Source organism: Pagrus pagrus (genome assembly GCF_965226575.1).
Source record: "Pagrus pagrus genome assembly, chromosome: 11".
Taxonomy (NCBI): Eukaryota; Metazoa; Chordata; class Actinopteri; order Spariformes; family Sparidae; genus Pagrus; species Pagrus pagrus.
In genome coordinates, this window is record NC_140195.1 from 30,709,878 (window position 1) to 30,737,061 (window position 27,184).

The window sequence follows — 27,184 nt, forward strand, 5'->3', positions numbered from 1 at the left end:
TCATGGTTTACACTGTACCAGACAGATAGCAGAAAGCATGTATGATGTCATGTGGGCGAGTGGTTGGCTAAATAATGTTAACGTTTGTGAACAGAGTGCCCCATGGTGGCGGTGGGGTTATGATATGGGCAGGCAGCAGCAAGGACAACAAACACAGGTCTGTTTTATTGATGGCAGTTTAAATACACAGATATTTTGATGAGATGTGTACGACAGGGTGTTCTAGCATATCTGTAACCATATTCGTGTTCTATCCATATTTGAGTGCCTAATAAAATGTCTTTTTTCAAGATAAAAACTAAAGATTTCAGAGTGGCCTTTAATGTGACCATTCCAAGGCACACCTGTGCACAAATTATGTTGTGTAATCAGCATCTTAATATGCCACACCTGTCAGATTGATGGATTACTTTATCAAAGAAACAGACATAAAAAATCTCATCTCATCTCATCGTCTTTCCGCTATGTCCCTATTGGGGTCGCCGGGTGTTGCCGCTTTTATCCCCCCCTTTCGGGAGGTTGCGGGGCTACTGGGGCCAAATCCAGCTCTCACAGGGCGAAGGCCAGGGTACACCCCTGGATGAGACACCAGTTCATCCAGGGCCCTCTGATGGCAGAGGCTGCCTTGCAAGGTGCCAACTGCGCATCAGGAGCAGTTTAGGGGTTCAGCATCTTGCTCAAGGATGCTTCGGCAGTTCCGCCCAGGGGAGCTGGGAATTGTAGAGATTGTGTAATTAACTGTCCCTTGCTTGGCCCCAAAATTCACATAACCTCTATTGACCAATGGATGCACATTATGTGACTATGTAGCTATACTGAATGGATTAATTACTTCACGTGGCTCTGCCTTGGGTAACATGTTGTAAAAAGGCAGCAGTTTTAGCCAGCAACAGGGCGGACGAGGAGCCTGTGTCTTTAATGCAATATTTTGTAGTGGTGTAAATAGAGAAATTGTCTGAAGTCTGGCTATGTTCTACAGGAGATTTCAAAAATGAGAAAAAGAATGCAATGTAGTTTGTGGATTGTGGTTGCAATTATACAGATGGTGACAGAATTTTTTTGCTAGATCACCTTCCTCTACCATCTTTTATGAACCTGCAAAATGAGATGCACCAAACTGAACAAAGCTGGTAACATCAGGTTCTGTTGCTATCTGTCGTCACTTTAGGTATTGCAAGGCAAATATATTTCAAAGCAGGTATTCCCTCACAACTAACTGATATTTCTACTGTCTATCTGTTGGCACTGTCCGTCTCTGCGAAGCATTCAGGACCCAGCTGTCTGCTTTTTGCAGCAGCGCTCTGCCTGTCAGCCTCAAGCTTAGAGCCATCTCTCTGTTTATTCACATGTCATTATGGTGATATGGAGTAGATATTAACACTGTCAGCCTGTGTTTGACCTGACATCTATCAACGGGCCAACATCCCACTGCTTGAGCAAACAGCTCCTGTTTGCCTCCGCCCTCACTCAACCCCAGCCTGCTCTGAAAAAGAGCTTCTTGGCCTGATTCATTAAAGGTTACCAGTTAGATTGTAATAGTAGTAGAGCTGGTGCAGGAGGGAAAGGAGTGGGTGGTGTTGGTGAGAGGGTATAAAAGGAAGGTATAAAAATGCTTCGTGTGAAGCCTTCAACAGTGAAACTGAACCTGTCTGTTGGAGAAATTGCTCCACTGTCTTTCAGTAGATGGTGGAGAAGTGATCGGAATTATTATTTATGGATAATAGTTTTTTCAGTGTCCTCATCCTCACAACAACTTCAAAGGTGGTTGCAGCCAATGATGGAGCCAGCCTTGTTAATCACTTTGCTAAGTTTACTCCTGTTTTCAGCTCCAATGCTCCAATGACACAACAGATGGATATAAGATTTCCAACATTTTGCTGCATACATTGAAGGATCTTAACCACCTTAGGAAAAATAGTCTGCTCACGCCTTTCTTATATACAGCCTCTGTGTTGGTCTTCCAAGCTAGTCTTTTGTTGATGTGAAAGCTTAAGTAATTGTAGTCCTCGACCACTACAACATCCTCACCCAGAATACATGCTCACAATTCAGACAACACATCAATTACTTTTACAGTCACTTCTAGAAACAAAACACTGACAGGATATCCGTAATAATGAGCTACAGCGTCCCTCTCTCTCCATCCCTCTGCCTGCTTGGTGATCAGCAATCAGCCCACCCATCCACAACTACAAACCCCTCATTACCACCCTTGCTGTTGCCACAAAAACAGAATTTTAACTGGAAAAAAGGAAACCCAATGAACACAATGGTTAAACCCTCTCACAGAACATGTTACAATAAAAAAGATTTCATAGTCAGCACAAAATCACACATTTGAAAAGGTCTCTTTCATAAACTCATTTAATATGCCCATGATCTAATCCCCCTACACACACACGCACACACAACATATACACTCTAACCATATACACTTATACTTAAAACTAGCAGCACTCACCACATAACTCCATATTCCATAATCCCTAACACATCAATCCCATATCAATGACACAAAAGTTTGGAAATGCATTACTTCTCTCTCTCTCTCTTTTTATTTTGTATTTTTTACTATTTACTGTTAATATTTATTGTCTGCTATTACTTATTGTTGTATAATCTTGTTATTGGTCTTGCATTTTTTTTACATTAAAAAAAGCTGCTTCCTATATTAATATCACCATCTTCACTTTTATTTTATATATTTTATTCTACTTATTTATTTTATATATTTTCTTTATCATCAATTTCATTGTCATCAACATGATATATTTTTCTGTTTTTTTCACCTCTATGCCCTTCTACTGATGCATGCTTTCCCTATGATAGAGATGAACTTATCAACATTGGAAAAGGAAATGTGGGGTTTGGATTGAGTCCAGAAGACTGCGAGAGGATTTCCACCAGTGGCATCTGCCGAGTGGCCAGCCAGAGAGAGGAAAGAGAGGTGGCATCAGAGCTAAGCTGACCTGACTTTGACCAAAATCTGTTCCTCTACCAAGCCTTCTTCTGGCTAATGTCCCGTCGCAGGAGAATAAAGTGAATGAGATAAGACTCAGGCTCACTCAGAAGGAAATCAGAGACTGCTGTGCTTACATCGTCACAGAGACGTGGACATAGGAGTCTACATAAATAATGCTTGCTTCTCAAACGCAGTTAAAGTGGCAGGACAGTGTTCACCATATGTCGAATTTCTGATGTTAAGATATGGACCATATAATCTGGCCAGAGAATTCACCAGTATTTTTATTGTTGCGGCGTACCTACCCCCAGATGCAAACTCAAAAAATGCACTGCAGGAATTGTATGATGTCATCAGCAGCAACATGTGTAAACAACCAGATGGAATTTTCACCTCAGAACTGTTTTACCCAAATTCCACCAGCATGTTCAGATCCCCACCAGAGGAAGAAATATCTTGGACCACGTCTACACAAATATTCCTGGCAGCTACAAAGCCCTCCCATGTCCTCACTTTGGCCTATCAGATCATATTTCCTTTTGCATACTTTCTTTCAGTTGATAAAGAGGGTCAAACCATCAGTTAAAACTGTTCAAGTGTGGACAGATGAAGCCACAGCAGCCCTACACAACTGTTTAGGGCACACAGACTGGCAAATGTTCAGAGATGCTGCCATTCATGATAACAACATCAGTCTTTAGGAATATACATCTTCAGTGACATCATAAATCAGCAAATGTGTTGATGACGTGATGATCATAAAGACAGTAGGATCATTCCCCAACCAGAAGCCTGGATAAATGGAGGGGTGAGGGCTCTTTTCAGAGCCAAAAAAGCTGCCTTTCAATCAGGTGACAAGGAAGCATACATCACCACCAGAGCAAGACTCAAAGCTGGCATCAAGGAGGCACAGAGGAGACATCAGCAGAGACTGGAGAGAGACTTCAACACCAACAGCTCTAAAGGCAGGCGATTCAAAATGTCACAGGCTACAAAAGCAGCATGGAAGGTTCAGTCACTGGTTAATCAGTATTCCTGGCTACAATTACACAATGAAGACATAATAACACTCCAAGCAACTCTGTGTAATTTATTGAAAAAGTATGAATCAGGGAATGGATACAGAAACATTTCCAAGTCACTGAACATCCCCCGGAGTTCAGTTAAATCCATTCAGAAATGGAAGGAATATTGCACATGTGTAACTCTGCCCAGAGCAGGTCTTCCTCACAAACTGAGTGACCGTGCAAGACAGAGACTAGTGAGGGAGGCCACCAAGACACCTATGACTACTCTGAAGGAGTTAAATGCTTCAGCAGCTGAGATGGAAGGCTTGTAAAGGTGGAGGTTAAAATTAATGCAGGAACATATAGGGAAATCCTGGAGGACAACCTGATTCAGTCTGCAAGAGAACTATGACTTGGGAGAAGAATCATTTTCCAGCAAGACAATGACCCAAAAGTGGCCAAGTCAAAATCCAGATCTCAATCCAATACATAATTTGTGGCTGTGACTGATCCCCGTGCAATCTGACAGCTTGAGCAGTTTTGCAAAGAAGAATGAAGGAAAACTGTAGTACCTAGATGTGCAAGCCTGATTGAGACCTATCCACACAGACTCAGTGCTGTGATTGAGGCCAAAGGTGCATCTACTAAATACCGACTTGAAGGGGGTGAATACTTATGCAATTGCTTATTTTACATAATATAGTTTTTAATTAATTGAGCAATAAGTCTGCTCTGTTTAGTCTTAATGACTACCGCCATGTGGCTTCCACCCCCATCCTGATGAAGTGCTTCAACAAACTGGTCCTCCAGCACATCCAAGGCAACATCCCTGCCAGCCTGGACCCTCACCAGAATGCTTTCAGAACCAACAGATCCACAGAGGATGCCATATGCTCTTCGCTCAGTCTTTGCAAACCTGGAAAATAAGAACTGCTACATCAGAATACTGTTGGTTGACTTCAGCTCAGCATTCAACACAATCTTACCCATGAAGCTGATAAGAAAAATTAACACTCTGGGCTTGAGTACAACATTCTATAACTGAAAGAGCCCAAAGGATACTAAAAGACAACACTCACCCCAGTTCAACCTGCTGCCATCTGGTAAAAGAAGTAGCCGCTGCCAAACCACCAGACTACGGAGTAGCTTCATTTCCCAGGCTGTGAGAATCATCAATTAATCAACACTCCTTTTTCTCAAATAGATGCAGCAAGACTCAAAGGACTCAAACATTGTTTCTTTTTTTTAATCCTTGTGATTTAAAAAATGACAATATCTTTACCTTGTACCTTTTATTTATCTACAGTACTTCCTCTTTATTTTTTTTTTCACTGTAACCATTTCCTCCTCATCTCTTCCTTCATTCTATTTCCCTTGCTTCATGTGCTCCCTATCCAACCCCCTACCATCTGCCGGACTGTTCACCTGTCTGATCATCTCTAAAGTTAGCTTTCTGGCCATCTATTTGCCTAGCTGTCTGTCTGTCAAAAGATGTGTAGTTTCTAATGGTTTTGAGGATTATAAGGTGGGAGGGAGAGAGCGATAAGAAATCAATGTGAGGCGTAGGGTAATGAGTAGTGACTTCACCTGTGTTTATAACATGCAAAAACTAAAAACATCACAGGGACACAGTGAGGTCAGTTTCACTTGTCTATGGGTTTAGCTTATTTACTTAGCCATATGATAGTTGAATTTCAATTCAGTCAGTTTTAGAATGCATTTGTTTGCTGGTTAACTCTATAACAACCATTATTAATATATGGTAAACTGCTTTATAGACCATTTATTAAGCAATTGTTTGTTGTAAGTTGTTTATTGTATATTATTGTATATTGTAAATTATTAATGATGAAGTAAATTATCTATAAAAACTATTTGGATGGCCATTACAAAGTTTCAACTTAAATTTATAAACCTAAATTGTTTAATAAATGGTTTATAAAGCATTTCTTCAAAGTAAACTAATGCTTTCAATATAAACATGTTAATGCTTGTCAATAACGTATTAATCATATTAGCCTATCAAGTTCTTCCTGTAATTCCAGGGTGGATGTTTACCTGGCTAATTACTGAAAGGCATGCAAAATGTATATACGTTTAAGGGATATATCCCCCATTCTGCTGAATGGCAAGTTTCATTTTAAAAAGCTATCAGATGGACGCTAGGATAAAGCCAAAGTTGTGTGCAAATACTACAGTGATGAACTGTCTTTCAGCTGAAGCACAAGCTTTAAGTACCAACTTGGGCAAAGCATGTTTATGCTGATGTTAAGCAAAGATGCTGGCACTTGACGGGGTCAAGCCGCGTTTGCCAAACTACAGTAGCAGAGTGCAGCCAGGGCAAGCCTGTTAACAAAGAGATAAGCTAACTGATGCTATGGCTACATGGATCGTCATGGACTTGAGGCCCTTCAACATAACTGAAGACCAGCTTCGAGCCATTGTCCAGATCATTTCAGAGGGGAACAGTTACAAACATTTCCTAAAAAGTGAATTCTTACAGTTTGCCTGTAATTTGTTGGCAATTTATAGGCAAACAATTTATAGGCAAACTTGTTGCTCCCACACAGAGTCCCCGCCAGTTGGTTAGAACTGAAGAAGCCTCTTGGATGAGAGGTGAAATGTCCAGTTGCCTATGATACAGCACTTAGAATTACTATGACCTGGATGACTGAGAACCTTCATCAACACGTTATTATAAAGTGTTACCATTTGCTGTTGCAGCTCTGTTTATTTGAATATTTCTGTTTATTTGAATATTTCTTGATCATGAAATTGAATTTGATTTCTCTTTTCATCACTAATGGGGGAGTTGGGACTTTCAGGGTTATGGCCTCTGACAAAAAACACATCTGCTTATAGTAAATTAGCATAATTACCTCTGATTACATCAAATATTCTACATTAAACACTGACATGCTCAATGTGCTTTGCAGTTACTGTCTGATGTACTATTCCATGGCAGAGTGATAGTTCCTGTCTGACAGCAGTAACATGTCAACATCACTCTTAATCCCAGCCACTGTATCCGCCCACCACAGAAGCACAACCAGACACTGAGTCCAATCATAATGAAGCCACATATGTTTTAGATGTAAATATACAGTTATGCAGTGAAGTTAAAGTTAACATCAAGAATGATTTCATCCTTGCTTGTGGCACACTGTTCTTTCTTTCTCTTAGCTCACTATTTTGGATCTCAGCTCAGAACTGAGCACCAAACTGAGCTACAGTAATAAAAAGATAAATAGGATGATGTGGAGGATAGTGTTTCAAAGTAGTGTAGTGAGTGACTGAGCAACAGATGTGAATGGAGGAAATGGTAAGGTGTGACACAAAGATAACCTTAGCACATCTGCACACCTCTGTTCTCCACTCATCTCTTCATCTGTTAAAAACTCCTCACACTGATAGGGGATTGATGTGTTAGGGATTATGGAATATTGAGTTATCTGGTGAGTGCTGCTAGTTTTAAGTATAAGTGTATACAGTTAGAGTGTATATGTTTTGTGTGTGTGTGTGTGTGTGTGTGTGCTATATATTTCACCACCTTTCCTCCTTTGAGTAAAGATATGACCTTGACGCACATACAGCATACCTTCTGGAAGAATATCTCTACAATTTAATTTCAAGGGGTGTAATGATAACAAAACCTCAAGGTGCTATATTATCACGAAAAAAGTCCACAATACAATACTTACCACAATATTAAAAAACAAACAAACAAACAAACAAACAAAAAAAAAAACAGATGACTTGAACAATGGCCATTAATAATAAATTTGATGTGTCCAGCATTTATTATTCATTTACAATTTGTTTTTATCATTTACTTGAGGTACTTCTGCTTTCCTTCTATAGTAAATAATGAATTGTCTTTGGCAATGAATGATCAGACTATGTACAATTACAACACAATCCAGCAGCCAGTAACTCTTTATTATTTCCTCACTGTACGTTTACAGATGTTTCTCCTTTCAGAGAATGCCATTGCCGTGGTGTTAAAGGCACTGTGATGCGGCATAAAATAGGGGGGACTCTTATTTTACCCAGCTGATTTTGCATTAGCTGCAGTGTGCATCAATAACCACCATGTGAGCAGTCCAGACTACAGTGAACACATCAGGGCCCTGAGTTTCTCTCTCCTCCCTCTGGCACCAGACACGCTGTTTTATGTCCTCACTGACTCAGTCCGTATCTGCGGAGCCCCTCTAGGGTCACATGTTAGAAAAAAAAACTGGATGTGGAAATCTGTCCACAACTTCTACTTCAACTACAGTTGAAGGTTTATTACAAAGTCTTAACAAGGGCAAAGCATACAGCTCATACTTATCTCAATTACTATCAATCATTATCAAGAATACCTATTGATAAAGATCACAACTCCGTGTATAATAAAGATTAATCCAAAAGTGCTGAGAGCTACTTAGATGTAGTAGAAAATGAGAGGGTAAGGCCATCTGGCCAGTATGCCTTTCCCTTCCTGCTGAAAGTCCAAGTCTCTGTGGTAACTCACAACCCTGCCCAAGGTCCCCAAGTTCCCTCAAAGTCCCAACTCCATGCCAGCAGAGTGAGCGAAAGAGACTCCAAAGTCAAAATTATAATCCACAGTTGGTTGGAAAATGGTCAGTCCTCCTTGTGCTCTGTTATCCTTGGATCCAACTGTGAATCTCTTGAAGTCCATTCTGCGATGAAAGGCTGCTCATGTACTCCAACTCGGTTAATCCAAGGAAGGAGAGCGAAGGAAGAACATTGTCTCGTCTGTTGCTGTGTTTTTCATACTGTCTCAGCTGGCCATCTATTGCTTCTGAGGGTGGCTTTGCTTACTTCCTTATAAGGCCATGCAGCCGCTTCTGGTTGCACGATGACTTAATGGTCAACTGTTCTTCCTCTTTTATTTTGCAAACTCATTGTATCATCTCAACTTCAGCTTGCATATTACTTTTGTCTGATTAATCCCTTCATTCGATTTTGTTTTTGTTTCTCATTTTTATAACTTCATTATAATGTTATTAGTACAGTACAAATGGCTGAGCTCTTATGTGTTTCTTAATCACTGTTAGGACTAGGTATAATGTCCTTTTACTTGCCAATGGTGTATGGCAGGTGTGTAGGGATCGCAACTGTTTTGACACTTGGCACACAGGAGGTGCAATGGATAGATTCATTGATCCTGGGAAGAAAACGTGGTGTCGGGTGGGCTTAATTGTGTGGTGCTTGATTTATCCCCTGGATGATGGTTCATTAAGTCAACAAGGTCATCATGATGGTTCCTCTTTGATAAGCAACAGCTGGAGGGAGCATGTTTTTAGGAACCACACTGATTTATTGGCCCAAGATGATGACAGGCTTATGAGCCAAATCACATTGCCATTAGCCATCTTCTTGGAACTCCGTGCTGAACTGGGCATGTAAGGGTAAGGGGAACAACCGAGAATAACACCTTACTAGTCCCATTGTTATTCCTTACCAAAGGGAGCTGGCTGACTGTTGAGTATCTCTCCATCCTCCCTGAGCCATGGCATGCCAGCATCATGGGATGGCATTGTCAAGACTGAACCACAAGCTTGGATTCAGATGCAGATGTATCATAATTGGCAGGCAGAGGCAGGGCCAAAAGGCAGGCAATGGTCGGATGACTAAGCTCACTAAACACAAAGGCTCACACAAGGAAATGGACTGGAATGCTGTCACGGGGGAACAAGGCAAACTGGCACAGAGGGAAGGGAACACCAAATACTACTAATACATGAGGGTTTGAGAAACAGGTGTTTATCACATTAGGATTTATAAAAAAAAAAAACTTGATGGGAGAAGTGCAGTCCTCCAAGGAAACTTTGACCCATGCGTGTGCACATAAACTATATATCAATATAAACAATATCTGTTTAATGAACAACTCCCTGGACTGCACAGACACAAAGTTGGCACGACCCAATTTAAATTCTGTGGCCAAATACACAGACCCTTCCAGTTAGGTCCCTGAGACCACAATGTATACATGACATTGAAAAGCTTACAGTCTGTACTAAAAAGTTCAGTTTTTTCCTGTTTTTTTTTTTTTTTTTGGGCTGGCGCAGTATGACAGGTCTTTCCTCTCACAGTACTCTCAAAGGAGAGGAAACAAAAGAGTTTTTCAAAATGTTTAAGCATCCTTTAACAATGACTGTAAAATGACCATGTGCTTGGGTACTTCTGTCGCTATGTGGGTAGCACTTGTAGCAACATGTGATTTTTACAATCAATAGGTTCATATCCTGAGGAAAATATACAGTATGTTGTCAGCAAATTCCAGGGCAATCTGGCCGTTAGATTATAAGACATTGTTCGAGCAAACATCAACATTTTGGTGACACTAAAGGATAGCTCAGATGGTCATCAATGTCATAAGAAATTACTGTGATGAATAATCAGAGCAGATGTCATGGTGATCTGAGATGTGGGTGTTGAGATATGTTGCTCTGTACCAAATTGTTCAATAGAAAAAACATGCTGAAAATCTTCTTCTCTATGTTTGCAGGTGATGAGCATTCTGAGTAACCCCAGCGGTGTTTCTTCACAGCCACAACACGACTTCTCCTTATCACCACTCCACAGTGCCCTGGACTCCTCTCCATCCAATGCCATCTCAGCTAGCTGCAGCCAGCGTTCAGCTGAGTCCTCCATTAAGACGGTGGACAGCCTTCCGTCATCGCAGTCCTACTGCCCCCCTACGTACAGCACCACCAGCTACAGCATGGATCCCGCTGTGGCTGCTGCCGGCTACCAGTACAGTCAATACGGCCAGAGTGAGTCCTGCTAGTTCGCACTAAGCAATTATGGTAACATTCTGATAGAAATCTTATTTGTTTTAAGAGTCCCTGCCACAAACTGACATATGTTTCTGAAAACATTTGAGGTTAAAAATAGGCAATGTTGTAACAAAATATTGATTCATATTTGACCAGGATTTACACCCAATTAGAAAAGTGAACATGTGATGTGTGTTTTTAAATGAAGACTGGTCCCAAACCCACCACATATCAGATAAACAGTTATGATTTAGCCCAGGGCTAAAAGCATTGTTAGAATCTTCTTTGCCCCCACCAAATGGAGCTGTTAGCCTCAAGCTAATGAAGCGTTCACTCTGGCACAGTTCTAATGGGGCAGTCAGACCAAATGCACGGTGAATTATTTGCTTGTCTACATAATATACAAAGTCAATGAAAAGACTCAAATTTTTGTTTATTTGCACCCAGCATTTGCGCCCTGCACCAGGCCAATACGCCTTTGTGACCAAGAGTTGTGTCGCAAGTCTTTTGGCGTTGACATTCACTGATGTCATTAAAATAGCATGTTCGTAGTGAGACAGGGAGAAAAAGGAGCTTGTATGGAGGAAAGTGAGCAAGGAAGTTGGACTACCTGGAAATATGTCTCAGCACAGCATAGCCCTGATCGATGCGCAATCCATCCAGGTGAAACCAGAATTCAGGCTTTTTACAAGGCGGCGTTACGATGTTGTTATTTCGGCATCCTTTTGATCCATTTATTGCAGTCAGATCACAGCAAAATCGCTTCGTTTTGGGTTCATACTCATGTGGTAAGACAGATAAATTCAGTCAACATTGACCTGCTGGTTACAGTTACTATTTATCTATTTCGACACACCCATTAAGAAACTGCTATTCACCGGAGACAGATGGACAGGCGCTCCGCAGCTGAGCCTGTAATTGGCATTTGGCCTGGAAATCGAAATCGGCACCGATCCGAGCCAACAGGTCATTGAACTGGGCACCAGTCAGCCTCAGGTGGTGCTGGAAGCAGCATTCATCCAGAAGAAGTAGAAAGACAATGAAATTCACAGAGCTGGATGTGCCAGTGCAAGTAATGCAGATGAAAAATAATATTTCTGTGATAAAACTTTCACGTGTACAGTAACACAAAGTGAATATTCTCTTCGTGTTTGGTCTGAATGCACCATAAGGATAACCCTGGGTTAAGAATATGCAGTGTGAGAAGCCTTTCTGAAAAAGGAGGAGGGCCAGACACATCTGCCAGAGCAAATACAATATAAGCTCAGCAGATTTCTGTGATACCCAGGCTACTGGATTCACATTCAAACAATGTATGATGGTCAGTTTACAGTGAAAATTCATTGTCTCTAAAGGCCAGCTGTAAACATAGTTGTGTTGTGTCCTTCAAAGGAACACACTTTTTGGATGAACATACTAAATTAATAAACGTATCTAGTTTTAATGTATCTGTACACAAATGCTGCATGTGTGCGCACACACACACACTGAATGGGTGGCTGAGCCCAAGACTGTCTCACATCCTTTCAGTGTGAGTGAACAGTGCATGTTCAGTACCTTCTCTGAATGTACCACACAGTAAATCTGAGCCTGCGACACTCCCTCTCTCTCATGTCTTGAAGTCAGTAGGAATAGTACCAAACGTTGCGTTAAATAATTTAGTCAAACTACAGTGTATGTGCTATACATAATAGGATAGGACTTTTAACTTGCAAACGGTATTTTTATCCAACCAAATTGTCTGTTCTCAGTTCACTAGTTAGCGAGTTGAAGCGAACATTCAGCCATGTTTCAGTTCAACCATTTAGCACTGTATGATTCTGTGAATTTGTTTTTTCTTGTCTTCAATGGATTCAGCACATTAAAAAGAACTGCTTTGCCCCCCTCTATAACATAGCTCAAAGGGAATTAACAAGAGCCACAGAATCAGAATCAGAATCAGCTTTATTGGTCAAGTATGTGAAACACATACAAGGAATTTGACTTCGTTTTTTTCTTAGCACCCGATGTACATAGACGTAAACATGAACATAAACATAAACATAACAAACATTCAACTAAGTACTGCGGAGCGAAGCACCGAGGCAGCCGTCCGTGGCGCCATCTTGGATTACTTTAAAATATACTTTATATATATATAACTACAAATTGATTAGGATATTATTAATGAACACAATACCTGACTAGTCTAACACAAACAAAAAGTGGATGGTGTGTGTGGTTTGTTTATTATTATCAACTTGAACATCAGTGAACTGTAAAATTACTATTGGCTGCAACTAAACTTTTCTAACTGCATTTGGCTGCATTTACCACAGTATTACCAGCCATATTAACATAGAAACAACAGATCTTGTAGAAATCCCACTGCTTGACAGCGCCTATGAGCTCCCCTTCCCTCGCACAAGAAGGCGCAGTCCTTTCTCAGTAAACCAGGTGCTGAATACTTCATAATAAATCTCGCAATCAGTGTCTAGAGTTCTACTGGAACCCCACCGTGACAAAAGATTGACTGTTACACTGCTTAACAGCTGTGCCAACTGGCTACCCAACCCAATCACCAGACAAGAACTTAAGTATTGGATGATTCTGAAAAAAGCCTGGATTTATTTCAATTCCAACATTATTTTCACTTTCTATCTGAGCATGGCAGCTATGGTTTGATATTGTTTTACAAGAGATCATGGTTACAGTTAAAGAAGAAATTTGTAAGACAGAGCCAAAAACTGAACTAACATATCGAATAGAGCGTGAAGAAACATCAGTGTTGACATCCATGTACTATGGTACGGAGATGTCTACTGATGTAAGCACTTACACACACACAGTGGCAGTGTGTGTGTGTGTTTTTTTTTTCTTCTTATATTTCTAATGAGAAGCAAGCATATGCTGCTGCAATGTGACCACCTAGGTTAGGAGCGCTACAACCAGTGCCTTTTTTTTGAGCATTCTGCCTTTTTCATGCAGCCACTCAGAGCGCTTCAAGTTGAAAATTTCTCACCTTTTTAGAAAGGCGCTGGTGGCATCACCATCGCTCTTTTTCAGGCAACCAATCACATAATAGATCAGTCAGGACTGGTGATCATTGCCCTGGTGATCCAGAAATCGAGGACAAACTTGTTCTGACTGTCTGTCTATCCTAAACTTTATTAAAAAAAAATCTCATAACAGAGGGAGCAAAGTCCATTTGACTGAATGTTGGTGGTGAGTGTTGCATGTTTATCACCCTACACGTTGTAAGCTTTTTTTCAGCTGTGTAGTCAGCCCTCTGTTACTAGTGTTAGCTAATATCAATCAAAACCAACGTGCAGTGTTTATTTTCTCAGTGCACAAGCCATTCATCCAGTGCCTCCTGAGCGCACTGCCAGATTATTTCTCTTTTTTTGCCTGAAAAATATGCAATGTGGACACAGGCCCTAGAATGTGAAAATATTACACTCTTAACAGTGTTTTCACCCGCTGCTGATGCCCAACACTCCCAAAATCTGCTGCATCAGCAGTCTGGTGACTAGCCATGTTCACTGGGAGCTGTGTGCTCAAGCTCAATAAGGTTGAGAGCTAACTGAGCTACTTGCTAACTGCAGCTAGTCACTACAGTCAAAGTTAGCTACAGCAAAGATCACAGTGAGCATCAGTTAGTGGTTATATCCCCTTTAGTTTAGTTTAGAGTTACCTTTAATTTCTCACCATTTCTTACAAGTTACACTTTTAATATGAATGTGGGTTGCAGATCTGAATTGATGTGAACTCTTCGCAGTCAGACATGCTATAGACCCATCCACTACCCTCACCCCCACCCCCACACCTCTATTTTTTTAGTTGTGCTCCATAATAAGCCCATTTCTCCCTTTATTACCTGCATTGTATTAGCACTGGATGTAAATCATTAGATGCCACATATCCTTGAGATTGAGTGCTTTTTGAGACTTTAAAGGATCTTTCAGGTTTATTACTTGTCAGTTTTGTGCATCATTTCCATCAGTCATGATTACATTATACAACTTCCTTTAAACTAAGTTGATCACTGTCTGATAACCAATATGAGCATCAACATTAGAGCAATAGGGTCATTCAATGCCAACTCACTCAAAATCCAGAACTTCACATTATGGATTTTATCAAAAAATTAGCTAAATTTCAGCATTTCTGTGATTCCTAATATATGTATTCTAAACCTCACCAACCCTCATTTTTGACTGGATTGGGTTGAAATTTTCCAAGACATGAACCGGGAGGCCCTAGTTGAGTTGACATGGAATTACCCAATAAGACTAACTTTATATTTTAGAAAACATTTCTTGAAAAAAATCTCTCTGATGCTATAATTGATCCTCTCTGATGTGATGTTTGTACTTTAGCTGTGGCCCTTCACCCCACCTCTCCCTCCTGCAGACAGATTAGACACTTTACTTCAGACATTTGACTCTTCTCTTGTTCTATTGCAGGAAGCTCCTGACAGATTAAAGTACATACTGTCAAAATAGCTGAGGCATGTGAGTGTGTGTGCACCTGTGTTTGTGCATGTGTGTTAGTGTGTGTTATCAGATAGGCTCTATCTTGGAGGCAAGGGAAAGTCAGTGTGACTGCTCAACAGGGATTTAGGGTATAAACCTGGCTGACAGGGAAAACAGCTTCCTTTAGAGAGCCTCACTAAACCCTTGTGAAACACAAACACACACTCACACACAGACTGCTCCCCCACTAGCTGTCTGGGTGACTGGCACCTTGGCAGACAGACCTGCCCACAGATAGGTGCTCTTCTTTCTCTCATTCCTCAGTACAGAGTGACAGCTTCCTTTCTGTGCATGCTAGCATCCTAACTGACGTGTCTTACTTATCTCCCCCATAGCTACAACACACACTCATGCACACCCAAACACACCATGTCACTTCACATCTGCTGTCAACCCTCCTCTCTCCTGCCCTATAAAAGAGAAGTTATCACCTGCTGAACCAGGGAGGGGCAACATCCACCACTGTGAGAAAAATACGCAGAGCATTAATGCCATCTTTACGAGAAGCACAGTTTATCTAGAGACTACCTGCCTCTCTGTCTGTCTGTCTGTCTGTCTGTGAAGCCAAACTATTGGCTTCTTTTGTCTTTGTATTAAACACAAAGTCAGTGTTTAGTATTGCTAGTCAGTGTGGTTGGCCACACAACAAACATTTCTGTAATAATACAATACATGTGGAAGTATAACGCTGGTGATGGTGATCTCGTGCAGAGCCAAACCAACAATTAATGTATCTACTAACATGTTTTGTGTGTAAATGCAAGCCTAAAATATCTTCTTCCTCTGTGCTGCAGAGCTCCACTGTTGCACTGGTTGGCATGTTTCTTCATATACATATTAACACACACTGTAGTTTATTTTAACTCAGTACCACATATATCATCCTGCTGTCACTCATGCATTTGAGTTCCAAACAAACCACTGTCCTAGAAATTGCATTTGAGTTCCAAACAAACCACTGTCCTAGAAATTACATTTGTATACTACTCATTTTTGCTGTTCAGCTAGCCACTTATGTTATCTGGCATTACACATGTATTGGTGTAAAAGGTGCTCGTTTGCCTGGAAGTCCTGTGTATAATTAGATATAAGCTGGATCAGGTAAAATGGCTATTGAAAAGGCAAACATGTTGTGTCTTGTGCTTAAGTTAACTGTTCCTGCTGTATCATGCTGTAGTTGCTATAATCTTATAAGCTTAGGGGAATTTTTTTAAATTTACTTATGGATCCATTGATGGGACTATACATGTAGGAAATATATGCAATATATGTAGATAGATATATAGAGGACTTCTAGCTGTGGCTAATTTGCAGTCCTCCATAGGCAAGCAATCACTACATACAGTGATTGTAACACCAATGACTAAAAACAACAAGAAAGAAAAGTGACTGAAAATAACAACTAAGGACAGGAAAAATAAAATAAAATATGTATGCTAGCCTACATAAAACATGTAACTAAGAGTTCACAGATTTGCCGTAGTTGAAGCCTTAGTTTTGCCTTAGTATTGACAGTTCAGTTAATGCTGGGGTCTTCAACATTTTCAATGCAAGGACCCCTTTGCTTATGGAGAGATGGAGCAGAGACACCTACATTTATCATATACAATTATGTTGCATATTAAACTTAGTCTACTATAAAATGTGGCCTACAGTACAATGTAAACAAGTCGGCAGCCATGGTAACATGACTAATGTTAGCACATTAGCCTCACCTTTTGTGATTTCTCTGGTGGTGTCTAAGCTTTGGTGTGTTAGCACCTCTTGCTGATAAGTTACAAAAGATTCTACTGTGGCTCAAAAGAATGTTTGTACACTGGCGGATAATAATACAGGTAAATGTTTCAGTAATATGTAGCTAGCTGACTAGTCTACTATCATGGAAAGGTGCTGCACAGTGATTTCAAATAGAGTTGGGTTATCTTCACATGATTGCATGAGGAATCATGGAAAGACTACCATCAATGTTCTAGTTCTGGGGCAAGGCCATTCATACACGTAAAAATCAATTTATAAATGAGAGATTTATAAAACTTCAAATTCAAACTTCAAACTTCAAATCTTTTTAATTTCAAAAAATCAATTTCACTTCTGAGACAATAGTTTTAGGGTTTGTTCATATAATGGCATCAAAGGGTTCATTGCTGATTGGGTGGCCTTGCCCCAGATGGTTACACAATAAGAAAAATGTGATCAACATGGAAACAAAAGATTTCATAAAAATCCCACTGCTTGAATGCCCCTATAAGTTCCCCTTTCCTCATTTAAGAACATACAGTCCTTTCTTAGTAAACCAGGTTCTGAATACTAGCACTTTGCGACTGTAAGCTCACTGTAGACCAGAGTGAACATCTTCATAATAAATCTGGGTGTCAGTGTCTAGAGTTCAGCTGGAACCACACCATGAGAAAAGATTCACTGTTACACCAGGTTCAGACAGGACGCGGAAGCGCAGCGATTAGCTGCGAAGCGCCGAGAAGCGGAGCCATTTTGGTTTCGGCGCCCATGTTAACCAATGGTGTCGTTCACATAGGAAACACTGCGGTGCTCTGCTCTGCTGCCGGCAGAGGGCTGTGGCTTGCGCGAGAACTTCCGAGCCCGGCGCTTCAGCATCCTGTCTGAACCTGGCGTTACACTGCTTAACAGCAGTGCTGTATAGGCTGCTTCATATGTATACGAACACAAGCTACACAAAGGTGATTTTATCATTTCCGTTTGGCCACATAAGGTTACACTACCAAAGGTTCTGGCAGCGTATGTATAAGCCCCACGGATTCATCCAATTAAAATACAATTGTCTGAGAAACTGCACTGCATGACCTTTTTATGTTAGCCTACTTGCCTCCCAACCCAATCACCAGACAAGAACATCAGTATTGGACAATTCTGAAAAAAGCCTGAATTAATTTCAATTCCAACATATAATTTTCCTGATAGTTGCTTCAAAATTTTGTCAAAGGCAAGACCTAGATATTCTGATCAATAGTTATTGTAAAACCTATTATTAAAGGAGCTAGCCGACTACTTAGCCACTGAGATGTCTGACCTGGTTGACGCGTTTCGCTTCGTTAGATTACCGTATGCTGTGTTGCATTCCTCACAGAACCCACAGGCTGTTCATTATTTGCAGCATGACAATCCATTTATTTCTTCACTGTGCATAAACATGAACAATGTCCATTTTCAGTGCCAACAAAGATCAAACGCTCAGCTTACAGCATACTAACTTTGTCCTACAGCGGTCAAAAACCCTTTGCCCCTTCCGGGTTCAAATACCTGACATCAACAGGAACTTTTCCTACCTTTATACTTGAGCCCAAAGGCTGGTATTACAGTGGCAACCAGTGTTCAAACAGTGAATAACACACATCAGCCTTTCAGCACATATTTGGCTCCTACACCAATGTACAAACAGTTTCTGCACAGTGCAGAATTAAGAAGTTATTTTGGAGCCACTGTGAGACACCGACCAATGTCTATTCAATAACTGCATATATATAACTGATATATGGTGCAACCATATAAATGATATAAGTGCAACTGATATATAAATGATTGCATCATCAGCATAAATTTGGCACCCAATAAGAAGTTGATAAGAGGTTGGGTTCCATAATGTATAAGAAAACAAGCAGTAGTTCCAGAATGGTACCATTCATTTTTACCCATTGCTCGTGGGATTCCAAAATTGATTTAAACCAGCTGAGAGCTTGTTGACATGTTGTTAAAAAATTTGCAGACACATTGTCACAGTACTCACAGTGTCTCATTAACAGTAGAAGAAGACTATCGGATTTTTACTAACTTTGTCCTAACACTAACTCCTGTGTCCTCTGCAGCTGCTGTGGATTATCTGGCGAAGAACGTTAGCCTGTCCAGTCAGCGCAGGATGAAGCTGGCCGACCACTCGGCTGTACTGGGACTGCTGCAGGTTGAGACTGGCCAGGCCTACTAGTACTGACCTTACATATTTAAACAACATGACACCTGGTCACCAGCACAACCCCCACCTCCTGCAACCATACAAAACTCCCAGAGAGTGTGTGTGCGTCTGTGTCATAGTCTGAGTATACGTCAGGCTGATATTTAGATTTTTCATACTTTATTTTATGTTCCTTTTCTCCAAGGTTTAAGAATGATGCATCTGTCTGAGCTTCAAACATTCCCCATTGGACCAATGAATCCACAACAAGAATTTCCACTGTTAGTAATATTGTTAAGTGTTTCTTTTACATTCGGTGTTATTTAATATTGCACTGTACACCGCATTAGTGTGTCTACCTTTACTGGATAACTATAATTTATGGATATACATAATTACTATGTTAACCCTGAGCCAATCAATTTAGAGTGAGTGTAACCTGTGACCTGCAATCTTAAATATATTTAACAATACCAGGTCAACAATGTCCTCACTACAGCAGAAATCTCAAAATGCTGTTTGCATGTGAGAATGACACAAACATGATTACAGGCTATTGTCAAAAATAACCTGTAATGAAAACAACAGTGCTTCCGTGGGTCAACAAACAACACAGTTATGAATTAAAGACATCCTTTAATGGTGCTTCAAAACTGAAGCATATTTCTTAATGAAACTGAGACATGTCTAAAGTGGCAATAACATTATCCCCAGAGTATGAAGAAACAACAGTGTTGATGTTTTGTCAGAGACATCTATATGCTGTGTTACAGCGTTGTCTACTGAAGTAAGCATGCTAACCAGCTAGCCCCAGCCTGTCCGTACTAGCACTTTGTACCCCAGGAGGTGATAGTGTGATAGCCTCCGTAGTTTCAGCGGGGAGATGTATGCCAGCAGCGATTTCAGTCATTTCACAAGCTCTCTTAGTTTTTAATGTTGTAAATGAAAAATCATTTCACAAAATATCAAGAAATGAAATACTCTTACTTGGTTTGGTCGAAATAAATCCTCAATTTACTGAGTAAGATGTGAAAATATTCCGGCTCAACACGCTATTTACACCCGTCCAACTCTCTCTCATTCCTATCATATTCATGCCTCTTCCATCCCCGCCTACTGTGTCTTCTCATCCCCAGAGTCATAGTCCTGGTCAGAGCTGCTGGAAATCACCTCCGTACTGTATCCTGTGTTTTTAAACTGACCTCTGTCCGTCACAGAATCTGTGTTTAATCCCAGTCTGATGTCCAGTCATGTTTACTCTAAGGCTGCTTAACTGCTTGAGCTGAACCCTGTTGCCCACAGTGACTCAGCCCCTGATCCGAGATCCCGATGTAGGCAAACTCTGGGGCAGATATGTAACAGATATTACACAATGGATATAACATTATCTAATGATGCAATTTTACACAAGACTGCATTGCATTTAATGTTGTGATTTGACATTAGATGCAATTGTTCACATTAAAAAGTCCTCGTGTTCAGTCACAGCACACCTTAGGGAAACACAACTCAGTTACTCAGCCAAGTCACCTCGCATATTTCTCTGGTTGTGTTGTTCTACAACTGCATGTGATTTGATCCAAGTCCATGGATGCTAACTCAAATTCAAATGTGTAGTACTTCTGACCATATACAGCACAACCCAGTTGGCAGAATAAATGTTGGCAATGTTCGTTTCTGTAAACAATGGATATGTTGAAACTTAACATTTCTTTACATTGCAACTTTACATTTCTTTAGGTTTAATTTTATGTTGTGATAATTAGAGCCTAACCGATAAACAGCTGGAATTCGGTCAAGTCATTTCAATTGACCTAGTTATCAGTGTTGTTTAGTTAAGCAGTGGGTAACACTTTATATTAAGGTCCTTGTATTAAGTGTTAGTTAATAGGTGATAAGGCCCTTATAAGTCCTTATGAATGTAAGATGCTTATGAACAGATTCTTTAGCAAGTAAGTTATCATAAGAAGTTCTTAACACTTCATAGACTGCTTAAGAATGTTAATTAAAACCTTGAGTTTCTCAAAATTGTTTATGACAGCATTACAAACACATTTATTGAGTTTAACTAAGCTATTATGTCATTGTTAAACCGTTACTTAGCAATTTGTTGCTTTATTATGAATAATACATATTTCATAATGTAATTATTAGCAGTTAACTGTGCTTTTTGCAGCTACCAGATCTAAAATGAGAGTTAGTAGAGCCTTTATTATGCACCTGTTAATGATTTTCTTAACATTGTGTTTGTAAATGTCTTATAATTTAGCAATACGCATTGTTATTGTGCTATTATTTACAAGCATGTAGTGTTGTACATGTTAATAACCATCTTATAAGGACTAATGAGGGTGTTATCACTTATTAACTGATGCTTATTACGCATTATTACGTGTTTCATATTTGCTAAATGCACTCCACGAGGAAATATTTTGCTGTGTGGATTACGTTTCAATTCAACATATCAAACAGAATGTTCATATTGAGCATAATTGTAAAATATGATCATGTGTGTTTTCTTGTCATAATCTGCCTATGACAACATGATATGGTTGAGGATGGTTACAGATCAACAACATTTTGCTACAGTGCCTATGTGTGAGATCCTAAAATTTCCTCTCAGCTCACTGTTGATGTATAGTGTATCAGTAAATGAAGATACTGTAAATGATCAAATAATGGACTTTACTTACCTCAACTGCAGAGAGAACCAGGCCTTCATTTGACAGAATTATTTTAGAGACACATTGTAATTTCCTTTAGGTATGTTTCATCATCTTTTAGTTAAAGAACAGCCCTGTCTTCTGATCTGCCCTTTCTTAGTTTGCTGTTCACGCAAACTTAACACTGAACAGCCTTAACAACAGAAAAAGCTCCAGAGGTTTTTAACTGGCCATTATTTGAATACTGGCTTTCATTTGAGAATTTGAGTTTATTCTGGTGTATCTGATATTACCGTGTTGGTATTGTTCCTAGCACATCATGATTAATGTTATTCTAGGACCATCAATGCAACAGACCAATCATGCTATTGTGATGTCATAGCTTTATGACTTTATGTTGGTGTTTTTCCTGGAACGTCATAATTAATGTTGCTCTACACCCATGATTTCAAGTAAAGAAAAAGCAACCAAGTCTGCAATTTGAGCAAGCTGTCGTGGCTGAATGAGTAAAGAACTCTCATGCAACAGACCTGAGTTGGTATCCTGCTTGGAACGTATTATTTACTATTCACTTATTATTTTTAATACTAAGTTCACTTGTTAGGGTTCAAGCCTGCAAGCAAGTTTGTGGCGGTTTATTATTATATTATTTGTCTTGTGCCGCGGCTCAAATTGCCGTGAGCTGGAATGAGCTAGATCTATCACATGGTGGTGCTATAATTAACGAAACCAAATTTGATCATGGAAACATTTGCCAAGGGAACACAGTCACATAGTCCAATTTACTTTAAATCTGACACCACAAAACTACGAAAGCATTTCTAGCACGCATTTCTGTGCCACAAATACCAAAAATCGCGTATCTCAAAATCTGCACCACTTAGTTTCACCATATTTGGTATGCATGGTCTGGTTGTGATTATTGATCAAATCTGCAATACTATATTGATTGGTGTTTATCACCTAATAAACAATAAATTGGTTACACCATCATAAAATGTGATACATATCATCATAAAATGTGGAACATATCCATATAATAAGTGAAACATATCTTTAGGCTCAGGTTGGGAATAGGACTACCAAAGCATTTTGAGCCCAAACCATATGGGGGCACCAAAAGTACCCAATTCTTGTACCTCACAACTTGGTAGACAACATTTTCACAAATTTCAATGAAATCCGCTTATTGCCGCTTGAGGCTTTTGGCTGATTGGGCTTCTTGAGCATAAACAGCTAGAAGGCCTGTGGCTATATTTTTGGTTTAGGCAAAAAAAAAATCTTGGTTAGGTTTAGGAAAACATGGTTTGGGTTGAAATAGACCCTTTCATAATATTAAGCAATTATTTTAAAGGATAATTTCCCCCATGTGCATATTTTTCCAGTCATTTTTACATTTACAGTACTTGGAACTTGGAAAGAAACAAGTGCAATGGTTGGTTACCCAAGTCGGAACTCCAGGAGGATTCACTAAACTTGACTTCATCAACATAACCTCACATGACATCACAGCAGCATGGTAGTGGTACACTGTGAACAATTTCATTTTCACCACTTTTTACTTGCATAGTATTTGTGTTATAAAACGTGCTGTAACAACAACTTTACAGTTGCTATTTTCATTTCCATTCAATCGTTTTATGCTTGATATAAGTCTTTGTCTCTGTTAAATCAGCTGTTTTAGTTGTTTTTAAAGTTCACAGATTTGCTATAGAATGTGAAGTCACCCCCCTTCTGACGGACCCCATGGGACCTTATTTTCAGAAAAAATATATATGGTAGTGAATGGAGGAACATGAGAGACAAATTTTTCGGTCCGTTTGAGTTGTGCCATGAAGTAAACATATGTTTGTCAATTTAAAAGATAATTTTCCAAGTCAAGAAAGTCACAGTTTGTCTTAAATAAAGTAAAATATCATCTTCTTTTGTGTGAAACCGTTTAGTGAACTACATCACCAACAACAACATGCCTTGGCACAGAATAGGTACTAAAAAAGATGAAAATCACAAGACATCTGGCCATATTGACAATTGCAGTTCTGTGAAAGGAGAATTTGTCAGTTCTGTGAGCTGCTAATATAAAGGACCGACTCTACAATGTTTATGTTATGGGTTTTGGTAACCACTCAATGAGCCGTCGTCACTAAAGACACTGTTGTTGGGTACGTAGTTATAATTATGTATTTTCAGTGTTATATTTCTCCCTTATAAGACGATTCGTTACATATCTAGATACATGGGCTACGATACGATTCAGTGACGATTTGGTACGATTCGATTCTGATTTGGTAAGATTTGGTTCAATCCGGTTTTAAGATACAATATGATACAATTATTTTTTTCATGTATACATTAATTTCCTATTATAAATTAGAATAAGCCAATTCTTTAAAAGTGGCATTGCCTACATTCAAATAGATATTTCAGAAGACCAGGGAATCTTATGTATGAACTATATTTTTTTTACCATTATGTATATCTTTATCTTAATCTGCAGTGTATAAAAAACACATCTGTTGTCTCATGCTGGATCTGAGGAACAACTATCCTGTTGTCTGGTTCTCCGTGAGCAGGGTCTCGCTGAGCTGGATCTGTCTGCATTGGACCTCTCTGAACTGGATGTCCCTGACTGTTTGTATCCTCTGCTTCCTAGTAGTCAGTGTATAAAACCCCCCCTCTGATTAACAATCAGACAAATGTTTACTACTGATACCAAACTCAAAAAATTAATTGACTTGTCAGTAGACTGTAAACAGTGTGCAGTATGGTTCAATTCAGCACATAATTTCAGTAGACAATGGCAGTTAACAGTGTGCAGTACTATCAGCAGTCACAGAATACAGCTATGATAGCAACAGGATCAAAAGCAGACAGGTCGTAAGTCCTTAGCAATAAATCAGGCTATAGATGTCATGATTACCTTAGACCTCGCTGAGTTGTGGCTAAATTGTGGTGGGAAAAGTGTTTAATCTCTGTCTTTGTTATAGGCGTTCCTGCTAGTGCTAGCTTTACTAGCATCCTCATCTTCTGCACAGGTTTCACCATGCTGTCCCACCAGGGTAAGGTGGGACAGCATAGATACTGTACGTGCTACCACTGTACTGAAACACTGTTCTACAGCGCTTACAAACGGCCTGCTTTTTTATCCAAATCTCTTCCAGGCTTTTGATTTTAGATTTGACGGCGCATTGTAAATCTTGTCAGCGTTGACATGGTGCTTTTGTTTCCTTGGCAACGCTATGCTAAAGTTTCTGTTTTGCATCTCATGAGAGTCTTGCACTGACCTCTGAACTTTTATGAGAGTTTGAAGATGCTGTTAGGAAGTAGCAGCATAGCAGCTTCACTCAAACAAGTCATAATTTTAAAATCAGGCCACCGACTGGTTGACGGTACATTTTAGATCGATCCAGAGGTCCACGTATCGGTGTAGTCGTATCTTTAACTTTAAAACAGATTTCCAATTCATATCGGTTAATTTTTACACCCCTATTCACTACCATACATATTTTTTCTGAAATAAGGGCAACCAGAAGGGGCATGACTTACAATAGTTTGCAGCATTTTTCCCTGAGTCGCTATGACATAGCTGTGGCATTACAAAATTGTGATTGGTCAGTTTCAATGATGGTCCTGGAGCAGCTCGGCACAGCATCTACTGCACTTCTCAGAGGAAGGAACAACAATGCTACAAAGTGCATTCTGTTCTTTGGTGGAAACCACTGAAGGGTTAATGGGCTGGAGGATAAATGGAAACCAAATAGAGAATCATTCCCCCTGTCGCACCATTCCATACCTTAAAAGCACTTCAACAATCAAAATATGCTCCTGCATTATTAAAGTTTCTTTCTTTCACTCTTTGTTCTGTATTTGAAGACATTCCAGAGAGACGCTCAGTATTTTATACTCAGTTTACGAGACCATCCTGAATTTAGAGATGATACCATGAAATGAAACGGAGGAGAGTTTGATGAGTTAATTTCCTTTCCCACTGGATGCCAGTGTCCATGTACCTATAGTAAGGGCAATAATCACCGCCCACTACAGAGAATTTTATATCTCTGCACCTCCACAAGAGCCATGGACAATAATAGACACTGGCTGTGTTAAACTCTTGTGTATATATATTTTTTTCAGTGACAACAAACCAAGGAGAGCATTAGGGATCAAATGTACAGATATGCTCATTCAGCCACACCCCTTCTGTTTACCTCTTGGTCCTGCTTGTTTTGTTCTTGCTTTCTGTTTGGCATGTGTGTATGTCGCCATAGTATAATTTATTCTACCTGTAGGAAGTATTAGACTAGTGAGAAATTTGTATTGGCATTTACTCCCCTCAGCCTCTTGTTGTGTCAACTGTAAAACTGGCGTAACTGTTCATTAAAGCTCTACAACTGGACCAAGACCACAGACTTGTGCTGGCTTCCTGCTCGTCATAAACAAACACTGAAGATGATGTTGTGTGTAAGCAATAAAATGGAAGAGGAAGAAAAATCATTCAGTTCAGCATGTTAGAGATTTAAATCTGAGGCATAAAGCACAATATATTCAGGTTTTTCCTTACATCACCTTGTTCAGGACCAGAGTTCTGGAACTATGGATAGAAGACCGATGCGCATCATCATCATTCGGCCCTGCAACTAACACAGGGACAACTACAGGGACAAATAGTATTCACTCATTCTATTGTTGTGCTAGTTAATACATAATAATACATACATAATGATGTAAATTAGTTATGTAAAGTAAAAACAAGATGCAGAGTCTTAAATAAGCCTAGTTTATGTAGTAGTTCTGCAAACCACTTTTCAATAAAAAAAAACTGGGCACACCTGATCTTTGGGTGACTGAGATGGGAAATGGGACTTGGGACATCAATACTGAATTTATCAAAGTTTAAGGCACTGAAACATGTTGATACTCTTTATATTTACTTTTTGGCGTAACAGACATGGTCTATTATGCTCAGACACACAATTTGCTCATTTATATTCCGGACCTATATAATATGGGAGACAACAAGCAAACAATATTATTTTGACCTAACAGAGTTTAATATTGTGTTCACACTTGAAAGATACAAACAGGGAATGTTGTCCTGATGTATATGTGGCATTTGACGTAATGAGGAAATGTGGAATTTGCAATCTCCTCACAAATAAATACAGAGGTCTGTTCACCTCCTTACCCTTACCTATAGAAGACCATCTGTGGTTGAAATGATCAGATAAGTCAGATTCACATCAAATAAAAGACAATAGTGTGCTTGGTGTTTTCTTCTTTTTTATTTCTGAAGTTACTCATGACTCAGTATTTTTTAAATAACCA

The 27,184-nt window shown here is 39.6% G+C and overlaps 1 protein-coding gene across 4 annotated transcripts in view; it reads left to right on the forward strand.

Moving 5' to 3' along the window:
* The window catches only part of LOC311265254 (paired box protein Pax-7-like), an 88,698-nt gene extending 62,437 nt beyond the window's left edge, over positions 1-26,261 (forward strand). For all 4 annotated transcript variants that reach the window (XM_084366725.1, XM_084366727.1, XM_084366726.1 and 1 more), the window contains exons 8-9: positions 10,490-10,757; positions 19,114-26,261. In XM_084366725.1, coding sequence (XP_084222851.1) covers positions 10,490-10,757; positions 19,114-19,229 — 384 coding nt within the window. In that variant the 3' untranslated portion in view covers positions 19,230-26,261. The remainder of the gene's footprint in view (positions 1-10,489; positions 10,758-19,113) is intronic.
* The last annotated feature ends 923 nt before the right edge of the window (positions 26,262-27,184 follow it).